Source organism: Andrographis paniculata, unplaced genomic scaffold (assembly GCF_009805555.1).
Source record: "Andrographis paniculata isolate CXL003 unplaced genomic scaffold, ASM980555v1 Contig30END, whole genome shotgun sequence".
NCBI lineage: Eukaryota > Viridiplantae > Streptophyta > Magnoliopsida > Lamiales > Acanthaceae > Andrographis > Andrographis paniculata.
This window is the reverse complement of record NW_026137563.1, coordinates 1,845,311-1,854,648: the sequence shown is the minus strand read 5'-3', so window position 1 is coordinate 1,854,648 and position 9,338 is coordinate 1,845,311. Positions and strand designations below refer to the sequence as shown.

General features: G+C 35.1%; 2 protein-coding genes across 2 annotated transcripts; both read left to right on the top strand.

Moving 5' to 3' along the window:
• Positions 1 to 677: 677 nt before the first annotated feature.
• On the top strand, positions 678 to 2,699 carry LOC127247001 (cytochrome P450 81Q32-like). The gene has a single exon (XM_051268693.1). The coding sequence runs from the start codon at positions 787 to 789 to the stop codon at positions 2,311 to 2,313; it is 1,527 nt and encodes a 508-aa protein (XP_051124650.1). The 5' UTR covers positions 678 to 786; the 3' UTR covers positions 2,314 to 2,699.
• Positions 2,700 to 5,366: 2,667 nt separating this feature from the next.
• Positions 5,367 to 8,258, top strand: LOC127246986 (cytochrome P450 81Q32-like). Its single transcript, XM_051268678.1, has 2 exons — positions 5,367 to 6,345; positions 7,557 to 8,258. The coding sequence occupies exons 1-2, from the start codon at positions 5,455 to 5,457 to the stop codon at positions 8,169 to 8,171; spliced, it is 1,506 nt and encodes a 501-aa protein (XP_051124635.1). The 5' UTR covers positions 5,367 to 5,454; the 3' UTR covers positions 8,172 to 8,258.
• The last annotated feature ends 1,080 nt before the right edge of the window (positions 8,259 to 9,338 follow it).

Below are 9,338 nucleotides of genomic sequence, written 5' to 3'. Positions count from 1 at the left end.
GACGGAGGGAGTATAATATATCTCTACAACCCTATACACATATTACTCCAAACGAGTTTAGCAATGTTATAAAATTCATTCAGCACACTTTAATCAAATCATTTAGAATATTTAGATAGTAATGTATATATATATAAGTAACATATAATACTATTTTACATTCAATTAGAAATTTATATAAATACATAGAACTAATTTAAAACATCAAATAAATTCTTAAAAATTAAATATATGTAAATAATTAAATTAATATATTTATTTGTAAATTATGATAGATTGTAGGCTGATTCTAATCCGCCAAACTAATTTAATTGCTATAAGCTTAACTTGAAATTTTAAAATTAGTACTTGATCCATTTAGCAGAAGTATGCCCTTTATTTATTTTATATATTTATAGGAGTATTACTTTTTTAAATCTAATGGAGGAAGTATATAAATTGTGGCATAAACCACTTGTTTGAACACAAAAGGTAAAAACCTTTTATGTTATAAGTGTTATGAAATAATTGATGGTAAATTTGTACAAAAATATTACATAGAATTAGGTAAAAAGAATTTTATGAAATATTACTAATCTAAAACGTCAAAACATGCTCCTTGATTTCTAAGTCCAAATATTAATATTAAAATACAAATAATATTAAATATTTAAAACGTCCAAATACTAATTACATCTTAACTTCTACAGAGTGCATTCCGACTCCAATCTCCACTGCAACAACAACGCCGGGAAGAAGAAGAAGAAGAAGAAGAAGATAGAGCCTGACCATACCCAATCCATTTTCATGGAGTTATCATTCGTCTCCGCCGTCTTCCTCTTCTTCGTCCTCTATTTTTCAGTCGCCTCATTTATCCGCACCAAGCTTCGAAGGTCGCCTCCTAGTCCTCTTATATCCTTCCCCATTATAGGTCACCTCTATCTCTTGAAGAAGCCCCTTCATCAAACCCTAGCTAAAATTTCCCGCCAATACGGCCCCGTCGTATCGCTACAGTTCGGATCCAGACCAGTTCTCGTCGTCTCTTCCGCCTCCGCCGCAGAGGAGTGCTTCACGAAAAACGACATCGTTTTTGCGGATCGGCCTAAATTGCTGGTAGGGAAGCACCTCGGAATGAACTATACCTCTCTCGTTTGGGCGTCTTACGGGAATCATTGGCGGAATCTCAGACGCGTGGCTACTACGGAAATCTTATCCACCATTCGCGTTAACCTGTTCGAGGATGTTCGGAGAAGCGAGATCCGGTCGCTCCTCAAGCGCCTCCGGTTGGGCGGCAGAGTCGAGGACGGGAACGATTACAGCGTGGTTGATATGAAGATGCTCTTATTCGAGATGACGACGAACATTATGATGAGAATGATTGCCGGAAAACGGTATTACGACGATGACTCCGGGAGTTGGGAGGAGGTGCGGCGGTTTAAGGAGATCGTGAAGGAGACCTTCGAGGTGAGTGGATCTTCGAACTTTGTGGATTTCTTACCTGTTCTGAAATGGATCGGAATGGACAAATCGGAGCAGAGGATGAAGGTATTGCAGGAAAAGAGGGACGGATTTGTGCAAAACCTAATCGACGAGCACCGCAAAATCGAGGATTCAGATAACAACAGGACACTGATTCAAGTTCTTCTTTCACTCCAGAAATCAGATCCTGATTCCTACACCGACGAAATCATCAGAGGCTTGATGCAGGTGCTGTTCTCCGCCGGGACGGACACGTCGGCAGCGACGACGGAATGGGCGATGTCGCTGCTGCTGAACAATCCAGAAGCACTAATCAAAGCACACAGCGAAATCAACGCCGTCGTCGGAAATTCTCGGCTAGTCGAAGACTCCGATCTTCCTCATCTACCTTATCTCCGCGGAATCATCCTTGAAACTATGCGTATGTATCCTGTCGGTCCGATTCTACCGCCGCACGAATCGTCGGAAGATTGTATCGTGGGAGGGTACCGCGTACGGCGAGGGACGATGCTGTTGGTGAACGCGTGGGCGATACATAACGACCCACTGGTATGGGACGAGCCAAGGGATTTCAGGCCGGAGAGGTTTCTGAAATTCCGGGAAGAAACAGAGGGTTTGGCGATGGTGCCGTTCGGATATGGAAGGAGAGGCTGCCCCGGCGAGAATTTGGCGATGCGCGTGGTCGGGCTGGGGCTGGCGGCCATGATTCAGTGCTTCGACTGGGCCAGAGTCGGTCCGGAGATGGTGGACATGGCGGGCGGCGCGGGGCTGACGATGCCCAAGGCGGAGCCGCTGGTGGCGAAATGCCGCCCACGGCGGAGCGCCGGGGAATTGCTCCGCCAGATGACGGTTTGACCAAAGTCAACAGATTAGGTATGTATGTATGTACATTTTTTATATTTAAATTCACAGAAAAATCAAAATTGAATTTTAATAACAACCACTGTGTAGTTGGAATGATGTCATGAAAAATAAAATTGTGAGTTGGGTTTTTCAGATTTTATAAAAATTGAATTATAGTGGTGAAAAATACTATAAAAATACTTTTTGTGTGATAAAGATTTTTGAAAAAGAAAAATGAAAAAAATTATATTTGATGGTATTTGGATGACTTTAATGGACAAGGACCAAGTCAGATAAGTTAGATGGTTTCATGAATCCAAGTCAACTGCTTTCTAGATTTGATTATTTTAAGGTTTCGTAATAGTGAGTGATATCATCAAGCTTATGTTTGAACGTGTTTTCAAAATGATTTAGGCTCTATTTACGTATGTATGTACGTATGTTTTGTTTTCGATTCCTCCTGTAATTTTACATATCCGGAGTCACATCAAATTAAAAAAATCCTAGTATATATATATACTACATGCGTCCCACGTTGAGGTTCTTGATTATTTATTAAGATTAAAATAATTAATTAATTTAATTTAAATTTTTAAAAAAATTAAAATTAAAAAATTTAAAATAAAATTAAAATACATAATTATTTTTTTTTAAAAAAAAATAACATGAGATGTGGACAGACAAAAACGATAACATGAACATGATGAGGGAATAGTAAAAATTTGAAGGAAATAAAAAAGATGATGTGAATGATATATAATAATAATTCGCATATTTATTGTAAATAAATTTTGAACAAAGAATGTTAATTAAATATTACTTTTGTCAAAATTATTAATATATTAATTTTGGAAGCAGATAAAAAATAAATAATAAATAAATTTGATTGAAAAAAAATATATTATTTTAAAATAATTTTTTGAGACATTAACCAAATGATTTTTTTTTAAAAAAAAAATTATATCAGAATTCAGAATTTATGTAGAATATAAAATAACATATCAGGTAGGGAGATGTTAAAATATTGGCTAATTCGTCTTAATCAATGCATGAAAAATAAACATTTAATTGCTTTATATTGTCAATTTGTGTACTACGATTTGTATTATATATTAACAAAAACTTATATATTATATATAAAACTCACCCATTATTTATCAAATCCTTATTGATATTACATTAGATATGGGAATTTTATTAAATTTTTTACTATTTATAAATTGTAAAAAATTTTAAAATAATTTCAAAGCATATCTAAATCACAATTTTGTATATTGAAAACAATTGAAATTTAAAATTTTAATGTAATATTTTAAAGATACTTCTAAAATTGATATATGATACCATATCAAATAGAAGAATTTGTTCGAAATTGATTCAAATCGAAATAATTTCTTTTAAATTTAATTTAATAAAATATACTTTTTCTCCGTCTATTAACAAAATCTTTTTTTTTTTTTTGAGTCCGAATCAAATTTAATACACATGTCACTGCATTTGTTTTATACAACACTAAAACTTTTTTTTTATATACCATTACATATATATTTATTTTTTACATAAAATTGTCAAATCTTTTTATACATTTCTACTAACTAATAAAGTATTTTCTTTTTTAAGAGAAGTATATTAATTGTAATGGTAAGTTAAAAGTAATGTAATGATAATTTTTCTTTTTATGTTTTGATATAAAAATAATGATGTGACCGTAAATTATAAATATTTTTAAAATATTTATTTTATAATTTGATAACTCAAAATAAAAATATTTATACTTTCTGATTGCATTAAAGAAATATATATTAGTAGCATTCATACTTACTTTGTCTTTCTTCCCTATGAAACTTCTCTCATTTATAACACATCTTTTAAGTCCATCCCTTGCATTACTTACCACTTACCAATTAATTTAACAATTCTTTCTTATTTAGACCTTTAATGCATGGTAACTTCGATTTACCTTGTATAGAGAATTTATTTATTTTTTTTACCAAACGTGGAAGAAGAGTTTATCCAAATTGGGAGGGGATCACCATTCCCATTTTATTTTTTTCTTCTTCTTCAATAGGAACACACAATGTACCTATGTATGATGGTGTATATCACCCCATTTGTGTGATGATGTTGGCGGGGCAGGGGTACGGGCTTGCTGATCTCATGCCATCCAAACTATCCAATTTAATTTAATATTTCCATATTTCAATTCTTACATAAAATGCTATAGGTTTTGTTTAGAAAAATATTTTTGGAATTTTGAAAGTTTGGAAAAAATTAAAAAATTAGTATTTGATTTGATTTTCGTGCAAAAAAAAAATGTATTTGATGTGATATTTTTTAAAAAATGAATAGTATCAAATGAATGAAAGTGTATTATGTAAACAAAACCATAATCCCCAACAACTAGTAGCTCTTAGGTCATTTCCAACCCAGCGCCATTAGGGTCGGTAGATTTGACGTCGGTTGGAGACAAATTATGTTGCACTGTAGCAACGTCGTTGCTCCTATTTTTTATTTTTATTTTTTAAAAAAAATTCAAATTTTTTATTTTAACTTTTAAATTTATTTATTTTTTTTATTTTTTTTAAAATATATTTTAAATTATAAAATAAAAAATTGTTTAAAATAATATAAAAAATTGAATATTTAAAAAATAATAGTAAAAAATAAAATTATAGTTAAAGCAATATTTGATGCCTTAGATAGGTTGGAGATGTGCTTAGTCGTTGAACAACATTTTTTTACTTTCTTCATTTGCCCTAAAATATTAAAAATAAAAAAAAAAAAATTAAATTAAAATTTGAAAGGCCCTTCTTAGGGTGGGACCATAGTAAAACAGCTTATTTTGACAAACTGAGATGTCATCCCTAAGACGCAATTAAGACTAATGTTGTTCTTCTTCATCATCTAGAACACACCCCACCCCCACCCCCACCCACACCCACACCCACACCCACCCAATGTTACGTGTCCCACGGACTTATAAAACAAAAAAAATCGTTTCTTTTGAATAAAACTGAGGAAGTATAATATAAATATAATCACTATATATATGAATGTATGTGTGCATTCAAGTTTCTATCCACCCCACACCCACCCCACACCCACCCACACAACAAAAAGATCAACACTCTCGCAGCAGCATCTCCCTCTAAAATGGAACTTCCATGGCTGCTTTACGCTTCCCTCTTCTTGGCCATTTATCTCTCCACCAAACATTTCTTCAACAGGTTGAGAAACCTTCCTCCTTCCCCCTTCCTGTCTCTGCCCTTCATCGGCCATCTCTACCTCGCCAAGAAACCTCTGTACCGTGCCCTCGCCAAGGTCGCCGGCGGCTACGGCCCCGTCGTCTTGCTTCAGCTCGGCTCCCGCCGCGTCCTCGTCGTGTCGTCCCCGGAAGCCGCCGAGGAGTGCCTTGCCAGAAATGATGTCGTTTTTGCTAACCGGCCGGACTTGCTCGCCGGGAAGCATTTGGGGTATAATTATACTTCCCTGGCCTGGAGTTCCTACGGAGACCACTGGCGGAACCTCCGGAAAATATCGTCCATCGAGATCCTGTCGGCGCACAGGCTCGATTTGCTCCGGGATATTAGGGCCGGCGAGGTGAGGTCGCTGATCGGAGCTTTGAATCGGGCGGCGGAGCAGCGGAGGCCGGTGGATATGAAGACGGCGTTTTTCGAGCTGACGATGAATGTGATGATGCGGATGATCGCCGGGAAGAGGTACTACGGGGAGAACGTGGTGGAGGTGGAGGAGGCGCGGCGGTTCAGGGAGATCACGACGGAGACTCTCCGGATAGGGTCGTCGAATATTGGGGATTTCTTGCCGGTGGTGAAGTGGTTGGGGTTGGGCGGCGTGGAGAAGGCGCTGATGGAGCTGCAGCGGAAGAGGAACGTCTTTATGCAGGAGCTGCTGGAGGGGTGCCGGAAAAGGTTCGCCGGAGAGGCCGCCGTCGGTAAGGCGAAGACGATGATTGATATGCTGTTGGCTTTTGAGGAAAAGGAGCCTGAGAATTGCTCCGACGCCTTCATACGAAGCTTAATGCTGGTAAATTGCCTTCATGGATTTTTCAGATTTAGAATATAAAATATCCTTCAATTGATTATACTCCATATTTTTTTATTTCAAATTTAAATAATTAAAAAGCCAATATAATTATAATATACTTCTTCCATTTGAAAATAGTATTTCAATTTCGTTATTTTAATTTTTTAACACAATAGTTTTATTTTTGGTAATTAATTCCTCATTTTTTACAAAAATATTTTTATACTTACTATTAATATAATATTATTATTTTTTAATTTTCGGGACAAATTAAGTAATTTTGGTATGTTTCATAATAAAATATTATTTTTTAAATAATTATCTTATCTATCTAAATTTTAAATATATTTTTAATTTACAATATATTATATAAATGTTACTTCCTCCGTCCCACGTACTATATGGGCGTTGCCGTTTCTGTCGGTTCCACATTCCATGTCATTTTTTCTTTTTTTAAAATGATTATACACTTTAATCTCATTTTAAACTTTTTAATTTTTTTTAATTTTAATTAAACTAATTAGTTATTTTAATCTTAATTTATAATTATTTATATTATAGAATAATTATTTCACATTTTTAATTATCTACTAAGTATAATCCTCTTGTAGCAGATACGGTACGTGAACGAGGAAGTATTACTTTATATCATATAACGTTAATTTTATATTACACAATATTAATAGACGTATTTTTATCTTTTTTATTACAACTTAATATGATATTAATATTCAAAAATTTATATTAAAAAAATAAACGACAATATTTCAATAAAACGGAAAGAGTATGTAAACTTATTTTTATAATATCTATATTTAATCGATAAAATCTATCAATATTCAATATTTAGAATACTAAATGTTGATGGTATAAAATATTTTAATTTATTCAAATATTTTTTTATATTAAAAAGTTATTTATTTAATAATAAAAAATAATTTTAATGATTTAATAAAATTTAAAACGACGCCTCGCGTACGGCAACCCGCCTACATTATAAATGTGGAAAGTATGCAGTAGTAATGGTGGAAGGTGGCAAATGGGACTCCTAGCCTGACATTTATTCAAAAGGAATTATAGCATAAAGTTGACTATAATGTGTATCCAATCACACCAAATCTAACCAATCTGTCTGGTCACAATGTCAACAATGATTTTATTTAAATAATTATTTATTTATTTATTTTCAATAAATAATGATAATTACACAGACTCTTCTGATCGCCGGCACCGACACGTCGGCCGGAACGATGGAATGGGCGCTGTCCCTGCTCGTAAAAAATTCCGGCGTTCTGAAGAAAGCTCAAGCCGAAATCGACGGCCGGATCGGGCATGACCGTCTGATCGACGAAACGGACGTCTCAGATCTGCCGTACCTCCGGTGCATCATCAACGAAACCCTAAGATTGTACCCTGCGGGGCCGCTGCTAATCCCCCACGCCTCGTCGGAGGCCTGCACTGTGGGAGGGTACCGTGTCCCCGCCGGCACGATGCTTCTGGTCAACATCTGGGCAATACAGAACGATCCGAAGCAGTGGGAGGACGCCGGAAAGTTCAGACCGGAGAGATTCGAGGGGGTGCAGGGGAGCAGGGAGGGGTTCAGGCTGATGCCGTTCGGGTCGGGGAGAAGAGGGTGCCCTGGAGAGGGCCTGGCTCTGCGGATGTTGGGGTTCGGATTGGGGGCGTTGATTCAGTGCTTTGATTGGGAGGCGGAGGGGCCGATCGACATGTCGGAAGGCACCGGGCTGACGCTGCCCCGTGCGACGCCATTGATGGCGGTATGCAGAGCTCGACCTGTAGCAGAGAAGATTTTATCGCAGATTTAAATTTTTAATTATTTAATACTATCAAATAAATTTTTAGATATCGAATTAATTATATATATTGACAGACACCATACGTTGTTCTTTTCACACTGACGTACTATGAAATAAATATTCCTGAATGCATTAACACCCCTCTAGTAAAAAACATATAAAGCTTTGTACAGTAAAAACATTTAAATTTATAAAGTATAAAGATAAATAAATAAATAAATAAAAGCACGTAATAATATCAATTATGGTAATTATTGTGACGAATTAGGATTAATGATCGAATATCAAATATAAAACGTAAAGTAGATACAAATTTACGTGGTTCACCAATAACGTGATGGCTATATACACGGACAAAAACAGAGAGCTAATTTATTCACGACGACAATGTTACATATTATTTTGTATCCTTAAGTCTCTTTAAATAAATCAAAAGAATATATCAGACGGGTTCAGCTCGATGCGAACTCAAAAGCCCATGCATAATTACGATACAAGATGAACAAACTCTTCCATTTTGCCTCAAATTTGCCCTTCATAGCCCAAACAATGTCGAAACTTGCTATACGGACCAATATCATATCATTAGAGATACACTGTAGCATATTGGTGTGACGGAAAGTATGAATCAGACATTACTAGACAGAGCGAGGTGCATGCTCTCTCATGCTAGTTTGACTAGAAAGTTTTGGCCAAAAGCTATAAACATTGTGTGTTATCTTATCAATCGCGGATCTTACACTGACATTTATTGCAAGACACTTTATGAGGTATGGTCTAATAAATCTGCAGATTATTCGTTATCGAGAGTTTTTTGTTGTACTGTTTACTATCACATGAGTGAGGATAAATTAGAGTCGAGAGCTAAGAATGACATATTTGTTGATTTCAAAGATGAAATTAAGGGATATAGAATATAGTCGCCTTTTGAGAATAGAGTTATACTCAATAGGAATGTGATATTTAATGAAAACTATATGCTTAACCCTATTGTGAAGTCGATTGGTGTAGAGAATTATAGTAGTGTTGATAAAACAGGTGGAGTTGCAATTGATTTTTAAAAAAAACAAAAGTGCATAAGTTCAAAGTTAATACATAAAATATTAAAGTAAATGGATCTAAATTTGGAGCAAATTTTTATAAAACCTATAGTCACTCTTGAACCTGCTTAAATTA